At 39.2% G+C, this 18151-nt stretch overlaps 1 protein-coding gene across 2 annotated transcripts in view; it reads right to left on the reverse strand.

The window, feature by feature from the left end:
- Positions 1 to 301: 301 nt before the first annotated feature.
- The window catches only part of LOC121907139 (receptor tyrosine-protein kinase erbB-4-like), a 349464-nt gene continuing 331614 nt past the window's right edge, over positions 302 to 18151 (reverse strand). For both annotated transcript variants that reach the window (XM_042426534.1, XM_042426533.1), the window contains exons 23-28: positions 15891 to 16037; positions 11709 to 11806; positions 11355 to 11525; positions 6556 to 6805; positions 4298 to 4426; positions 302 to 3950 (exon numbers count right to left, since the gene is read on the reverse strand). In XM_042426534.1, the coding sequence (XP_042282468.1) occupies positions 3280 to 3950; positions 4298 to 4426; positions 6556 to 6805; positions 11355 to 11525; positions 11709 to 11806; positions 15891 to 16037 (1466 nt within the window). In that variant the 3' untranslated portion in view covers positions 302 to 3279. The remainder of the gene's footprint in view (positions 3951 to 4297; positions 4427 to 6555; positions 6806 to 11354; positions 11526 to 11708; positions 11807 to 15890; positions 16038 to 18151) is intronic.

The following is an 18151-nucleotide window of genomic DNA, read 5'->3' on the forward strand; positions in this document are numbered from 1 at the left end:
AAAGCTGATTCAGTAACGTCTAACTAGTGCTAGGCGGTATGACCAAAAATTTGAATCATGGTATTTTTTTTAACATTCGGGTGGTTTCATGGTATCATGGGTTGTTTTTTTTTTGTTTTTTTTTTGCATGACTGAGCCTTTATATAGGTTTATAGTGGCTTATTCTACTGTCAAGAGTACATAGAGTTTACATGAATTGCTTCAAAAGTTTGTTTCTGAGTCTGAATGAAAGTAAACATAGGAACTAGCTGCCTGTAGCAGCATTATGGCTAACTGCATAGAGATCTATATCCGGGCAGTTTTCTGGATAACCAAACCACCAACATTCATCCGTGCACGCCGGTTTGTTTACATGTATATGGCTGACTTTCAATGCGGTTAGACTGTAATAAAACTAAAAAAAATTAAGCACAATGACGGATTATCCTGTGGACTTTTTTGAGGATGATTGTGAGTTATTTCACTTTGAATGGTCAACCATATTTATTTGAGTACACAGAGGAGATAAAACAGAATAAAGAAGAAAAACTAAGAATGGATGCAGAACAGTTTATCAACATTGTCATCCTGGAGATTGTTTCACCTCCACAGAATCAACTGGAGGAAAAAAGTGAGGCTGGCTGGATCAAACATTCAGCGCCACATGGTAAGAAAAATGCGATTACAACACATAATTGTGTGAAGAATTACAGTATGCAAGTCTCATCATCCTTCAACAGAAGTCCATGAAAACTGTTTAGTGTGGATTTTGTCATTTTATCCTTGCAATTTGGAAGCTGGCAGACATTTTATTTCATCTACCAAGTTACTACTTCTCTAGCATGAACAGATGCTTATTATCCACAGCCTCAGACGTAAACAAACGGACGTGCAAACTGCCCCGAGTGTAGTTCCCTGTACAGTTAGCCATAATGCTGCTACAGGCGGCTAGTTTCGGTGGTTACATTTGTTCAGACTAACAAACAAACATTTGAAATGATTCATGTAAAAATCATGTTTATTTTAAAGCAGTAGGAGGCTGAAGGAGCTTGCCCTTTATGTGAGGCCTCTTTTGCCAAATCTCAGTCTGAATCTCCGGAATCTCAATAATGGAGCTACCTGGCAAGCTAGCGAGCTGTACCCAGCATGCTGTTTGGTGGTGTAATTTTGTAAATGTACAATTGGCGTTACAAGTTGTTTATGTGTCACAAATTGTTGTGTACCATGGTGTTTTGCCCTGTTAAAGAGAGTTAGTTGTGGGTTATTAATTGTGTTATGAAGTTTTAACTGTTAGTGGTAAGGTTACGCAGTTAACAGGGGTCCCCTCTCAACACACTCTACACAGCTTGCCCCACCTGTAGCGCTCTTTGCGGCCTATTGAAGAGTTACAGCAATTATTTCAGCTGTGTACCAGAATAGCGGTATATGAAAAATTCATATTGTATGGGAAATTAAAACTGGTATACCGGATGAATCGGTATACTGTCCAGCACTATGTCTCACCATTATTGTCAAACACCAATACAAAAGAAAGTGTCCCATTTTCTTGTAGTTTTCCATTGTAAAAATATGGAGGAGGCCTCTTAAGACAGTTTTGACAGTCTCTCTTCCTGAACCACCCCTAACCCTAAGAGACATAGCAAGGCCTTGCAGTCAGGACTACAAGGTTAAAGTTAATTTTCTGTTTTTATGACATACAATAGTATGAACACAGAGAGGTGAAAAAAATGAAAAAAATCTTTTGATGTACTTTTCCAGAAACAGCCCAGTTCACAGAGCCTTTTTCTGGGATTGTGTCTGTCTGGTAATGACATGTAATTGGCTTATTTACAGATCTGCAGAGTTTGCCTCTTTGCCATCTCCACAGTTCAGTTTCGTGGCTGGATGTCTGTGCTGTTTATCCTGCCCTTCATTAGTCAAATCCAGTGTAAGACAAGGTGACAAAGTAAACGGATCTCTAATGTCTAAACAGAAGGAAAAAAAAGATTATTATATGCTCTGTTCCAGATTGTGATTTTCTCCCTCATGTTCTGTTTATATGTGCTCAACAGTCATGCTTGTTGCCCTGTTTAAATAGTTGTCCATTCCCCAGCACCAGTTCCACTGTAACATTATTCCTTGTCCTGTAGTTATGTCAGTCACCATGGTGCTTACAGCAATCTTATGATGAATATACTGAACTGGATGGTTTGCTGTCTCTTCGGACTGCATTGGTGTGAAAAGGGGAACAAGAGGGATACCATTGTGGGAAGTGAAGAGTCATCTTCTGAGCAATCAACCTTTTAAATCCCACCCTATCCATGCCAATAATCCGTCAGATGCTTTCCACCAGGTACTGGGTGATATCACAGCTTTCCATAAAGCTGTGGTGACATTTACTTTGGTGTTGACCCTTTCTCTGCGTTACACCACTGAGATTGTCATTGGCACTGACACTGCCATTATGGACACACTCTGTCTTCCAGCTCAAGGTCAATCAAGCTTCTCCTCCAGAATATATTTCAAGTGGCAGCAGGCTTATCTGACAATGTGTGTGTATTTAGTCATGAATTAATGTATGGTTATTATTGGTGTGTCAAGGCTGGCGGCATGTTCACATGTTTAGGTATGATATGAGCTGTATGTGATAAATATTTGAATTCCATTACTGGTGTAGCAACATGTAAAAGAAGCGTGTGGACAGACATGCAAGCCACATCTGGGCTTTTCAGCATGACTGCAGGTTTGCTGGTAAGTCACGACACAACTCCATGTGCATGTGTCATTCACAGACTGCACCCAATGTGTGCATACTGCAATGTGTACATCTAGTTGGGTGAAAAGTATGCTAAAAGCACACGGGAAAGAGTAATTTATGGGTATATAAAGAAAAGCAATCATAATGTATGTAAGGTCATGGCAATAATTCTCTCTTTGGGCTAACCTCAGTTTATTTCTCCCTTTTTTCCTATTAAAGATCTGTGTTTTTGTGTGTTTCTGGCACTAATGATGGCAGGACAATTTGCTTTAGGACAGAACCAACCTTTAGGGGTCATGTTCAAGGATGGAGCTAAAAAAGATGGTTTGAGTGTAAAGTGAGGCTGTCAGTGACTGTTATTGTAGTGCTGTCAAGAAAAAGGCAGAACCTTAGAGTGAGAAGAAAAGACTTGCAATCAGACATGACAGAGATAAGTGTTCAGGGAGGGTGCAAGGAGAACCCAGTTTGAGAAATACTGCATGGAAACGAGAGGACTGTTTGAGGTCCATTCATCTCCACCCCTATCCCTCTATTCATCCCTTTGCTGTGCTACAGTGGGGTCACTACACCACAGTGTTCCTCTGTCTGTATGGAGGGGGTGGCAACACATTTCCGGCTTTCATAGCAGCCTCGGACAAGTATTCCTGGTTTTCAGCCACAGCAGGGCGAATGCGTCCATTCTGCCGGTAGAAGAAGCGTGTGCTGCAGTCCTGCAGGTACTCAGGGTTGTGCAGTGAGGTTTTCGGGGGGAGACTGTGCTGCCAGTATTCAGGATTGTCAAAAGTGGCCTTTTTGCCTTTCTTATCAAACACGATGGTGCTGCTGGTAATCCCTGAGTGCAGGGCATGTCCTGAATGCCCCGAATGCAGGGTGTGTGATGGATATGATGGGTGGGGAAGGTGGCCAGGGGGAATCACATATCCAGAGGAGGAGACGGTGTGGCTTGATGTTGACGGGTTGACTGTCTGCGATAATGATTGGGCAGCAGAGGACCCAGGGCCAGAGATGGAGACTGCACCAGCCAATCCGTTCTTGTCCCCAGGGTTAAGAAAGGTATTCAGGTACAGTGGCTCATTGACATACTCATCGTTCCCGTGGATGGACTGGCTCTTGGGGGCAGCAGCAGCACCAGCCATGTGCAGGGTGTGGCAACCTGCTCCATCAATCACTGCATGGGCTTCACCATTCCTACGACGTGTGACGAAGGGGTTTTCCTCTACAGGGTTGAGATAGTCTGCAAACAGAAAGAAGAGTTTAAGATTAGTTAAGACCTTTTTATCTCAGTCGATCTTTGCTGCAGGTCAATAGAGATGCTTGTGAAATTAAGGCTTCAGAATGAGTGCGTGTAGAAGACTATGTTATTACAGCCAATAAAATGTCATAAAGGCCAAAATAATGTTTATAATATGAAGCCTGCAGTTCAGCATGATTTGGGTTTGCATATCATATATCAAAGTGTAAAATATAAATAAATGTGAATGTCTAAACTATTCTATTTAATTCAGTTATATATCCATCCAGCAAAATGTCCACTGACTTTATGGACACATACAATAGTGCTCAAAACTGTCAAAATACAACCTGAGTTGTTCTTATCTCTCATGGAAGTCATGTATACATCCTGGTCCTTCTCTCCTTTTGCTCCTCTTTCCGCCAGAAGACCGGTTGGGTCGGCACTGTAACGCTGCCCACTACTGTCCTCCCCTCCACCTTGGAAAGCAGAAAGAGAGAAAGGAAGTGTCGAGGAAATTATTCAAAAACTCTCTTCTTCATGATGCAAACATTTATTTTGAGGAACAAGAAAAAAGTAGAAAAGGTTGCTCCAAACGTTGCTGATTCTAGGACATGTGCACACGGAGAAAGCAGAGAAGATTTCTCTCTGGCCTTGTTTCCTACAGTACTTTATACCTTCTTACAAGTCATCTCAGCCGGTGTCGAAATGCAAATTAAGAGGTTAAACAAAATGTAGCAGTACAAAGGAGTAAAACACTAGAGTACAAAACAAAGGAAATCCTCCACAGAAGCAACAATTCAATCATACTAAAAAAAACTGACAATTTGTCAACTGTCTTCTAATAACTTCAGTGTGGAGTCTGGGTGCTAATACTAAATCTTGGATTGAGATTTGTGGAATATGGTATATCTGTCATCCTTTTAATGTAGGTCATTGTTCATCAATAAACAAGCACCATCATGTAACTATGTTTTCCTATAACTAAACTCATGGCTATGGCTACCATGGAGGACACTAATATCAAGCACTTTGATTATTAGTATTTTCATTGGGATATGGGGGTTTTAGTGACCAGAAATGCATTTCCTTTTTAGTTTTCATCTGTTGACAATAGATAGATCACTGTCAGTGCATGAATAGGATCCACATCAGTATGACACATTCTCACACTCCCCAGTGAATGCACAGTAGGTAGATGCACATGTATTGATACAGCTTATTTTAGACTTGATTTCACCTTTTCCTAACCAAACAATTCTGGAAAGGAGGCAAAAATGTGCTGCTCAGTGGTATGAATATAGACAGATTGACTGATTCATGTTACCATCACGAAGGCTGTGCATCACATTCAGAATATGTTTTAAAGTTATCAGTTTCCCAACTTGCAAGCATGTGTATTCACTTATTCAGACCCTGTGATTTAAAGACAAAAATGTAAGTAATTTTGTCTTTGCCACTGTGTTGTCTACTTAGAGCAACCTTGTTTCTTAGAAATTGCGTCCATATCAAGTGGGTAGCTCCCGTTTTAAAAAGTGAAGCCAATGCAGAAGTGCCTTAAACCTGCATTCTTTCTACTGGCCAGCAGGGGGTGACTCCACTGGTTGCAAAAAGAAGTCAGACTGTAAGGAAGTCAATGAGACCCTACTTCTCACTTAATTTATTAACTCAGTAAACATTTTCCTAATGAGTTTATGGTCTCAATCGCTAGTTTCAAGTCTTCTTCAATACAGTATGATGTTCATTTTGTAAATTATGGTCCCGTTTAGAGAAAAATAGACGATAAAGCAGGGTAAGCTTTAGGGCGTGCTTACCTTGTGATTGACAAGGTGCTGCCACAGCAACAACATTGATTTTGTAATGTAACAATGGCATAACCCCAGATTCACAGACTATAGGCATAGCTGCCGCTATTTCACAGTGTGTTTTCCATTTATGAAAGTTAATTGTAACATTTTGGTCACCTAAAAAAGTCTACTACTAAAAGACCCTCTAAGGATGCAAACCCCAGTCTGTGCTGTCATAGTCCTGTATCTTGTACATTCCCCATCCACCCTGACCTCTTCCCTACGACTGCAGAATGATACATGAATGAAGTGCTTAATTCATTGAAAAAAGTTACCTGTGAACATAATCCAGGCAGCGAGTATGTTTGTCAACACAATGTAATTGGGAACACAGTTTAGTTGTATATGAACATGATTTCTAGGAGACAGGGTTACACACACACACACAAACACACATTATTAACGCACATTATTCAGAGCACAAACTGAACCTCATTACCTTCAGATGTATTATTCACATATATTTCTGTGAAACAACCCTTTTGAGTGTTCACATCTGCAGAACCACGCAGTATTACCTTCCGCTGTAACCTCTGTGTCCACTGTTATATTTTCAAGAAACACTTACAACCCTATTTTAACACATCAAGACATACTGCATTGCCATGTAAAATTTGATAATGGTTAATTAAAGTATATACTTTGCTGATGTAAAAATAAATATAATGGAGAAATACAAAAATAATTCAATGGCTTAATCAGAGCATTGCTTTACTTAAAGCAACAACATTATTTACATTATTGTGCAGATAACACTCTACCTTGTCCAGTAGTGAGAACTGAGCCAACCCCAAGGGCGCTTGACCTTGGGGAGGCCTGCTTCCTCAGGGTACCATTACAGCGTGGGTCCTCCTGGTTGCCACGGACAAATCCACCACCAATCTGCCCCACTGAGGCCAGGTCCTGGGGCACTAGGCAGCCTCCAGTCACAGGAGGAACAGAGACCACTCTGGGCAGGGTGGCGAGCATGTCCTCCATGCTGAAACTGGGGTCCTGGTAGCCAAATTGGTTCTGAGTAGAAGGAGAGTAAACAGAGGATTTGGAAAGAACAGAAAAGCAGGAATTTTAGACCGAATTACAAGAATATCAGTTTACCGGGCTAGTAATGGCAAAGTTTTTTTCTGCTCTTCTGTGGATGGTGAACAATTAAAGGTCAAGAGTGAGTGAGTGAAGAAATTATTTGGTGTGTTGTCCAATATTTGGTCTATACCCTAGTTCTGAAAGCTGCGATTTGATTTACTAGTGCAATCATACAAACAAACAAACAAATAAAACAAAAATAAATAAATAAATAATACAAGTATATCGTTAATTTTGAAATTTTATACAATGTCCAAAAAATGGCAATTCAAGTTCTGAATGTGACAGGCAGGGGAGACTACTAGCAGTGTCAAACAATAACATAACAGCATGACTGCCAAGGACAATTTCATTAAAAGGATTTTAATTAAAAGGCTCCACGCAGCAAAGCCTTAAACTAGCCATATCAGCCCTACCCTGCTGTGTGCATTTTGTGTCTACGCTCATAACAAAAAAGGAGTTTTTTAGAACCTCGCCGGGTGCTCTTTTCTGATTCATCTTTTTTTTCCTTTTATCCAGCAAGAGGGCTGTTTTCATTTTTACACCGTCTCACAGTGTCCTGTGTGAAAAGTTTGTAACCATACCAATAAGATAGAACATTTGTTATTTTCCTGTTGCACTCATTTTAAGGTAAAGTCAGTAAATGGCTGGTAGTCAAAGGTATGAGTTAAAATCCCCATTTAGATCACCAGTTTTGATCAGGTTCCCTAATTATCCATGACTTTTGGCCACCTGTTTACCACAAAAAACTGGTTCTTCAGTCCTGTAAGAGTCAGAACTATATATATATATATAGTCTTTTATTAGGATTTTATAAGGTCAGTCAGTGTTATCTAACTATGATTTACTGTAATGCTGGTCTGTGTATTCACATATTTGATAAATGTTTTATTAATACTACACTGGTTGTCTTTGGCAAAGACAAAATAATAATCTGAGAGAAATATGGACGGTTCTTAATTCATGGACTTTTTTTGATAGGGACATTCAACTTCAAATTTACTAAGATATCAGTACAGCGAGTGGCAGCTTTCAACCAACATTTCTGGTCAAACACTGCCTGGATACTTTTATACTTATGAAGGGACTTTTTAAGAGGCTTGCTCATTGTAACTGCATCATTTTCTTTCACTGTCAGTCTAACTGTTGGATTTTTCCTCACTCTCTCATGCAGTGATCTGCATTAAGGCTTGCAGGTATTAGATGAAGCTCCAAAGCTCATGCTGTGTTCTCATTCCCCTACTACTATATCTACTAAATCACCCTCTCTCAGTCTTCATTTACACCTCTTCATCCTCCTTCTTCCTCTCTTATCTCAGTATTCTGACAGAAAATACTGTCACTAACCTGAACACATAATACAGTTTCTTGCAATCATGTTTATAAAAGTGAAACGCCACAGTCACAGTCATATTATTTTCTCTAAATCATGGCCATCTTGGCCAAGCCCATCAAATGAAAATCACACCATCGCTATTAAACTTGCAAATACCATGCACTCAGGAATGTTGTCATGGTCACTAGAAACACAATACAAAACTTACATTGTTCAGCGTCGTTAGTTAGACAGGATACATATCAATAATGGCAGTTTCAAGTGTAATGATGACAATGTGTTTGTGAATCTTGGGAAAGCTTTCAGTTATGCTATACAGCTATGCAAGTGAAAATAATATTTATGTGTAAATATTTAATTTTGTTGGATACAGTAATTGTGTCCATTACAATCATCTACATGATTTATGTGGATTTATATGTATGAGCTTAATCAAGTGAAATCAGTGTCCACCCCATTAAGAAAGCCTCAAAATAGAGGAGGATAACTTTACAAATATTATGCAAATAAATAATATTTCATCCTCTGAAATGCACCAAATAGAGCTGGAAAAGAGTCATGCATCTCTTTGGCATTCAGAAGGCATTTTTATCCTGACACAAACACAGGAGGATATTGGAATACAAAATGGCTGAGTTGCCTGGCTGTGTGACTGGTTTTGCGATAGATTTAAGTCCAAAGATAGACGGTGCTCAGTTGAAGAACTGAAGGAATCTGGCTGAAGAAGGCAATTACCGGAGTTTCACGATGGAGAAAGACAGAGAAAGAGAGCAAGAGGAAGATGAGAGTGAAACTGAGAAAGCTGTGTGAGCTCTGTTTTAAGATTTCAATCTTTTGTGTTTGAACAGGAGAATCCTGCAAGACACCCATAGAAAACTCATTCTCACATCACTTTACAGATCATCTAAATGATCTGATCTGATTAATTTGATTTCATATTGTATCCTTCTCAGTCATGGTTCAATGCCAGTCACCCTGCTACTAAACTCCAAAAAAATGGTAATTAGAAATGGTAATCAAGAGTCTATGTGAAATGTAAGGATAAATTATAAGAAATTATAATTTACTCTACAAAGAAAAAATAGCCAATTACTAAGTTAAATATTAAAGTTTCAAGCCCTCCACTCAAAAATGCATTTTGTTCATTGCTACTTCACTTGGATGTTTGACCTTCATTGTGCAGAATGATGTATATCAATGTTTTCCTTCAGATTTCTGTTCAGGAGCTGCATATAAATGTCACTACTTTTGTGTGGAGGCTGCTGGATCTCAACAAGGGTACGGTGAACTGAGAACTTTTACTGATCTGAAATAATGGTGGTTGAATGGCTGGTATACATACAACCCATACAACTCATTGGGCCTTGTTTTCGTGAACCCAGAGCGCGATGCAGATCACAGTCAAGTGCAACTTGTGCAGTTTGCCCAGAGCACTTTTGGTATGTTTGTGGCCAGGATTGCTGGGCACACCTCTTATACATTTGGATATGGGCGGGATCAGAGAGAATACATTATCATGCATTATAGGTGGGCATGTTGGAGACTGTGACAATCATGGCCAATCACATTCCCTACTTTCATCATGGATGGACTTTCCCCATCATGACTGACAGTTTGGGAGTCCTCAGAGGAAACTTGTTTCTGTCCAGGACGTAAAACATTTCAAATAAGAATACATGCAGCCAAGAGCAGTTGATGACTCTTTTTAAGTTGAATTTACTTCTCTGGACACGTTGATGATCCAGTAATCACCATGTTTTCCGTGCATGATAGCTTGTGATTTTACTTGGCATTACAATGATCCATACAATAACCATCTGTACCTCCGTAGTGCCATATAGAAAATGAAAGTAGAATTTAAAATGTGGGCTCGTATTTTGCATGCTGTGTTTTTTTTTTTTTATTTCTGAAATTATTTTTAAAGTTTAAATCTGTTTGATTTGACTGTTTTACATGCAAAGTACCTGCTGACAGTTTGGGAGGGAAATAGTTGCTTGTTTAATCATTATATTGTGTGATCTTGGTAATGATCAGGGTTGTTAAAAGCTGAGGTGCACAGAATATAACTAGCAGACCTGGTGTGTCTAATTGTGGTGTGACAATTTGCAACATCATTCCAATTAGAAACTGCAGATGAAATAGATAACTGATACCCTCAGATGGGTTTAGAGTCCACAGGATAAAGTAAAGGCTGTAAGTATAGGATGCTAGCTGTTGTGAACGACAGATGTTGGTAAGAATCACGCATTTATCTTTATTCAGTCTTGCAAGGATTTATTCCAAAACCAGAAAGAATCTGTCTGGAAAGTGTAAAGACAAGCAAAACTTTAAAAAAGTTTGTGTGATTTCAGAGAGGTTTATATGGGTGTGCCTTCACCAAATAAAGTGACACAATATCACGGGGCATGAGTTTTCTGAGCCATTCCCTCTAGTGCACCTCTCCTCCCACTGTGGCGCACGGCGAGTCACCAAGAAAGCAAATTAGCGCAGTCGAGGAAATAACCTCAATGCACCGCAGGAAAATAGCAGTTTACCAGTGTGTCATTGCGCTTTGTGCCAGCATACAAATAGGGCTAGTTATATTTCTTTTAAACCACATCTTTAGCCTGTTACAACCCTTACTATCAGCTTTCCAGATAGTTGATTTTTCATTTGAATTCTCTGAAAGATAAGTCACAACTATAAACAAAACAAAGCTGAAAGCTACGAATTGTATTACTTGCTATGGGGCTACATCAAAATCATTTTTAATAACACTGGCCTGTTCATCATCACCATCACTACAGTACAAATGCTAATAAAATCACATGTCTTGCAACACAGTTCATTCTGCTGATCAGCCAGATTTCGGATCTTAAATTTTATACCTTGAGAAGAGCCAGTCATTTGAGGACTGCACTGCTCATATCATCCCTGCCATCTGGTAGCTAAAAAAAAGGTAAATGTATGTCTCAATGAAAAGAATTGGTTCCCCCCAATAATCTAAGATAACTACTGAACACATCAGTTCAAACAACCCACCACTAATAGGACTTTTAGGAAGTTTACTGCCATTACAGACTCTGTCCCAGGAATATCACAATTGACATTTACCCAATGCTTCCACATCCAACTTGTTCCATACAGAAAATATACCTCAAATACCTTGTTGGAGTCCAAGCGTGTTCGTGGAGTGTATGCCAGTGGTGGAATTTCAAAGGAGTGGGGCACCAGGTACTCCTCAGCGTCCATCAGATCCTCCAACTCCTCCTCATCCAGGAGACTCTGAAAGAACTTGCTGTCGCTGGGGCTCGGGAGCTTCATGCGGTCGTCACCCTGAGAAAAGTTGCATCAATATGTGTGTTTGTGGTGGTTTGAGGATGTAAAACGTGCAGTCTTTTCCATGGATTGCACCATACATTATAAGCAGTTTATGCAAAGGCTGACCTAACAGTCATACAGTCATTGCAAAGACATATTTAATTCAGATCTTGTAGGAAGTCATCAACATTCACATACCTGGATGACCAGGTATCTCTGGGGATCACGAGCCATCCGAGTGAACTCTGCAGCCAGCTCCTTGAACTTAGGCCGGCTGTCCGCATCAATCATCCAGCCTGGAAAAATGTCTTTATATTAGTGTTTGATGAATATGAGGTTTCAAAGACAGATATAGATGAACTAAACCAATGAATATTTTATATTTTTTTGCCAATAGCCAATGACTTTAAATTTGACCAATTAATGTGCAAGTCTTCTAACAGAATGTTATTCTTGGCAGAAAGGAAAAGCCTCATCTACACCCATAAATATCAGTTTATTTTCTGACTCCATCTGAACTTAACTGCACCTAAATGGGAGGAAAGGTGCATGTGTTCAGTATTCTCAATACTTTGGTGTCAACAGTTCTGCCGACTCAGACTTGAATATGTATACCATTTTATATTCTGTGCCATTTGTATACAAAACGTATACAAAACATCCCTAATAATTTGATGTTGACATCAATCCTTAGGACTAAATAAAATAATGTAAACACATTTTTTTCATTTGAAGCACATGCTTATGTGGCTGCAGTGTAATTTACTGTATTTCAACATGAAATGATCTAATAGTAATAATAATGCTGAGATCAAATTAGTAAAGAGTGAGTAACTGACCTATAATAACCTCTCAATGCATCTCATCATCAAACTTACATTCAGACAGATGCAAACACCGCTAATCATAAAATTCCCACTTCTAAAAATCTCAAAAGATTTTCTATTTAAATAAATTTCTATCATATAAAACTACCCTATTTGTTCCATAATGAACAATTACAGATTTTTAAAATGGTGTTGTCTTTATTGTAATCACTTTTTCCAATCTAAAAAAAAAAATACTGCTTCATCACTAGAATGGCCATATGGAGTAATGCGCTCTTCTGCCAATTTCTCTGTGAACACATGAGTATGATGCCAAAGCAATCATGTGATCTGGCCCTGAGTGGAGCCTGTAGGTATCCAGGGAAATAAGAGATAGAGATCGAAAGAGAGCGATATGGCTTTACACACACGCACACACATACAGATACAAGAGATTTCATATTTAAAAATGATCATCTTTTATCTTGGTGCTTAGTTTCATTCCAGCGAAACTAGGAGTAGTGAACTGAACTGAAAACGAGGAATTTCTATCACATGTGTGCATCATGTGGGAGTGTGCACGTACTTAGAGTGTATGATTTATATGTGTGTAGTGATGCAAAGAAAGCCACATAACAGGCAGGTGACAGTGACCTCTCCCTGTTGTGCGTGTATGTCTGCTTGCCAGGTTGGCGCAGGTTCTGGGTGTCAGTAAGAGCCAAGGTGACAGTGAGGGCCAGAGGCTTCAGCTCTGAGACTAGAGGACAAGGTCGGGGTGGCGCTGGCACCAAGTGTTTGTCCTGGCAGCAGTGGCCAGAGGTTACGATGCCACCTGTGACCCCAAAGCCTGACAGCATGACAACAGTGACCGACCAATAAGGACAACATGTTGGTGGTGGGTGGTGAGTTCCTAATTCTATGAACTCCTCCTAACCTTTGTCATTTTTGAAGGATTTTCTACCATTGGTGCCATTAGAGAGACATATCAGTGGCATTCATAATGTAACACAAACAACTGAAATGATGAACTGAAAAGAGACAGCTGGGTTGAATTTTAGAATTGTAATATTTCTGATTCAATCTTTGACACCACCTAGATCCTTTTGTACAAAACAGCTGTTGTGGCATTTTCAAAATCACTCAATAAAAATAATTATTTTTGCTTGCTTCAACTGAAAACCACTTGGCTTTCTCTTCACCCATAAAAGCCACTGGCATTTCAACTGTTTAGAAATACAGGGGGTGGACACAAAAACTGGAAAAACTTTACAATATACTGCAATCTCATACAAGAGTTCTGCAGTACCAGCATACATTTTATAGCTTGTAATGTTTAATATTTGTGGAGACTGAGACTGAGATGACAATTTAATTGCATGCATTGATTTTTGAGGCTGTAGTTTATGCAGGGTTATGATGGATTTCCATTACTTTGATCAAATCTTCATGACCAAACATTCTGTGATTTCTGTGTATACATGAAAAGTACAGTATGTATAGTAAATTAACCACAATAATTGCCAAATACATTTATGGCTAATAATTTGATATCTTTAATAAATTATCAGTGGTGGTGTATTGTAATACTTTAGATATGCTCATATCATGATATCATTTTGTAATGATTGTAATGAATGATGATGAAGCAAATTGTAATTTCAAACTAAACTACAAAACGAGTTACTCAAGGTTTTGTTTCACATTTGAAGAGTTTTATCTGATGTCAAGCATAACAGTGGAAAACACTCACCATATTATTTTTGCATACATTTGCCATATCATGATATATATTGATATGGGAAAAATGTTCTTATCAGTGTTGTGATATTGATTGTTATGCTACTCAGTCCTAGTGTACTGTATATATGTGTATGTGTACACTGCTGGAAAACCCTGTACAGTTAATGCTGTTAGTGTTTCATTTATGGATACAGCATCTGAAACTGACATTTAGAGGAGAGAGAGACTGTGGCAGGTCTCCTCACCATGGTTGTTGTTTTGCACAGAGCAGCAGCTTGGCTATTGAATGAGTATGCATCATGTTGCGGTGCCACAGCTGCCGGAGAAAACCGCTGCCAGTCTATTCAACGACCCTCTTACAGAGGCAGTCCTCTAACAAAACTGCCTCTCCCATGTTCCAAAATGGCAAATATTTGTCTACACAATCTACATTTTGTATGGTCTTTCCAAAGGTTTTATATACACTCACTGAGCACTTTATTAGGGACACCTGTACACCTGCTTATTCATACAATTATCCAATCAGCCAGTCATGTGGCAGCAGTGCAATGCATAATCATCATGATGCAGATAAAGGTCAGGAGCTTTAATGTTCACATCAAACATCAGAATGGGGAAAAAGTGTGATCTTAGTGACTTTATCTGAGCATGATTGTTGGTGCCAGACAGGCTGGTTTGACTCCTGAAAATGCTGATCTCCTGGGATTTTTACGCGGTCTCTAGAATTTACTCAGAATGGTGTGAAAAACAAAAAACCAGAGTGAACCACAGTTCTGTGGACACCTTGTTGATGAGAGAGGTCAGAGGAGAATGACCAGACTGATTCGAGCTTACAGAAAGGCTACGGTAACTCAGATAACCCCTCTTTACAATTGTATTGAGCAGAAAAGCATCTCAGAATGCACAGCTCGTCGAACCTTGAGGCGATTGGGCTACAAGAGCAGAAGACCATGGCAGCTCACCATAGGCAAAAAACTTAGCCTGGTCTGATGAATCTTGATTTCTGCTGAGGCAAACAGATGGTAGGGTCAGAATTTGGCTTCTACAGCATGAATCCATGGACCCAACCTGCCTTGAGTCAACAGTCCAGGCTGGTGGTGGAGGTGTAATGGTGTGGGGAATGTTTTTTTGTCACACTTTGGCACCTGAATACCAATCAATCATCATTTGAATGCCACTGCCTATCTGAGTATTGTTACTGACCATGTGCATTGCTTTATGGCCAGAATTTACACATCTTCTAATGGCTACTTCTACCATGTCACAAAGCAAAAGTCATCTCAAACTGGTTTCATGAACGTGACAATGAGCTCAGTGGACTCCCCAGTCACCAGATCTGAATCTAAGAGAACACTTTTGGGATGTGTTAGAACAGGAAATTTGCAGCATGAATGTGCAGTTGAAAAATCTGCAGAAATTATGTGATGCAATCGTGTCAGCATGGACCAGAATCTCAAACTAATGTTTCCAATATCTTGTGGAATCCATGCCATGAAGAATTAAGGCTGTTTTGAGAGCAAAGGGAGGCTCTAATCAGTATTAGTATAGTGTTCCTAATAAAGTGCTTGGTGAGTATACATTGTCCATGTGTAACCCACTATGTAGAATGGACGTCCCTACAGGAAAGACAACATGCTACTGTACCGAATCATTAAAACAATAAAATATTCATGAAACTATTTTCCAGAACACTTTGGGCTAAAATGTTTTTCCGCAATGTGTCCATGCCTGGAAAACACCAGGTTTTTCATGACCATATGAACTCTGTTCATGGTGCTGCTGCATTTGATTATATTATATTGTAAGGCGTTTAGTACCCTTAAGCTCTACCTACATTTGACCATGACCATGTACACGTCAATGGTGCAGATGGGTGGCTGGGGAAGACGCTCCCCTTTCTCTAGCAGGTCTGGGATATCTCGGGTGGAAATTCCATCGTATGGCTTCCCACCAAAGGTCATCAGCTCCCAGATGGTTACCCCTAAAGAGAAGAAGAGGGATGGGAGAAGAAAGGAGAGGGTATGATGACAATTTAAGGGAACAAAAGAGGAAACATGTTCATAGAGAAAAAAACAAGTGGCAAAAAGATAAATAGAATTGAGATAAAAGGAAATGAGTGTAAAGAGAGTTAAGATGGGTAAAGAGTTGAGAAGATTAAAGAGTTGAGAAGAGAGAGTTATTCATCAAGAGATGAGACAAGTGAAGAAATGGAAACAAAGTAGGAGAGTTGAAAGAAGAAAACAGAAAATGAACCAGAACAAGTGAAAAAGAATAAAAGCAAAGAGAGAAAGAGAACAAGAAGAAAAAAAGGAGAAGTGACATCGTATGAGAGAAGCAAAGATGTGAGAGAGCCAAAGAGATCAGAAGGTTGGATAGGATGAAGAGACAGGAGAGTGCAGAAGCAAAGGAAAAGAGGAAGCAACAAAACAAGGGGTAAGGAAAAGATGGCAAGATGAGAGTTAAAAGAGGACAGAAGATGAGTGGAAGAGAGGAAATAATCCGAGTCTTGAAAGTCATCAGTCTTCTTCTACTTCTAGACTCTTTTGCCTTAATCATGTTAGTGTTAATGAGCTAATGAGTGGCAAATGGAGTTAATGCACATTATAAGATGGATATATAATAGCCCTCGGTCATAGAGGACCACTGGGGATGGTCCATATGATACTTTTAATCAAACACACATTGTTCTCTTTGATATGACCAATTTTGCATTTTTTAGAGTCATCAGTAGAAAGGGAATTGTTATTTGAAATATGGTGATAAAAATCTCGTTAGACTGAGGAATAATGGTGGAGAATAGTCTCCAGATCTAAATCTTGCTGACATGCTGATGGCTGTAAAGACTGATTTTAATATAACAGGAGCTAAAGGAGTAGATCACCCAGTCTGCATTTTACAGTGATTGTGACTGCCACATGTTCAAGCAATTAAAGAAGTAGTGGAAATCATCAGTCTTCTCTCATTTGTCAGCACTGCTACGGTGGCAAAGCTCTGCCTTGGCTCAATAAATTTTCTGCCGGTCCAGCAAGTAGACTGGAGTTCACTGTACATGTGACATGTACAAAATATCCATTCCCAAGATTAAATTGCATCAATGTTTACACAATCTACAGCATTCCTATATTTTTTCTCAAATCTCTCTCCTTGTTCTTATGCCTACATCTAAACTATTCTTACCAATGTGTTTTTTTTTTGTTTGTTTTGTTTTTTGTGGTTTCTGGCATGACCATTGCACTCCTCTGCCTCTGGATGACCACTATGTGGTTGCTTATCTCAGTCAAGGCTCCTCTCTTTCCTGACCGCATAGAAGTGGAATGAACTCCATACTGACATACGGATGTGTCAGGACTGGAGTTACTGCCCTTATTCTGACAACAGTACACAAACACGTGCCACTTACTACATACTGTATAATTTCCTTGAAAAAGAACTCAAGGCAAGTCAATTTATGTAGAGGACACATTTAAAAACAACCACACGGCTTTGCAGAGTTATTAGAAATAAAATTAAATGACTAGAATTAAAATACATACGTAAATAACTGTAACAAAACTGTGACAAAATTTAACCAATTATATAGTTGTATTAATATTTAAGGGCACTAAAATGCATTTGTAAAACGATGGGTCTTAAAATGGGAATTAATAGTGTTGATATGTGGACACTAAGGAAATGGAAAATGCTCAGTCACCTTTGGACTTCAACTGGCAATGCTGAATAGTAAGGAGCACTAGACATAGAGTATACTGGTACCGGCCCATTTAGTGCTTAAAAATAAAGAAGTAAAATAAATTCTGTAGGCCCATGACAACTGGTAACACCCCAGTACAATTTGCAGGACAGGGATGAGGACCCAGTCTTATTCTCATTAAGCTGGAAAACATTTTTGGACATCTAGATTTTGACATCCATTTAAACACCTGTGTGGCAGGACTGAACATATTCTAAGTTGTTTAGAAGGCATGCACTTCTTACTCTTGTTCCCATGGAGACTAAATACACTTGAAGTCACTTTGCACATAACTTTCTGCTAAATTAATGTAATGTAATGTAATTTTAAAGGAAAATTACTGAGGGGATATATTTGTTTTGTCT

Source organism: Thunnus maccoyii, chromosome 11 (genome assembly GCF_910596095.1).
Source record: "Thunnus maccoyii chromosome 11, fThuMac1.1, whole genome shotgun sequence".
Lineage (NCBI taxonomy): Eukaryota > Metazoa > Chordata > Actinopteri > Scombriformes > Scombridae > Thunnus > Thunnus maccoyii.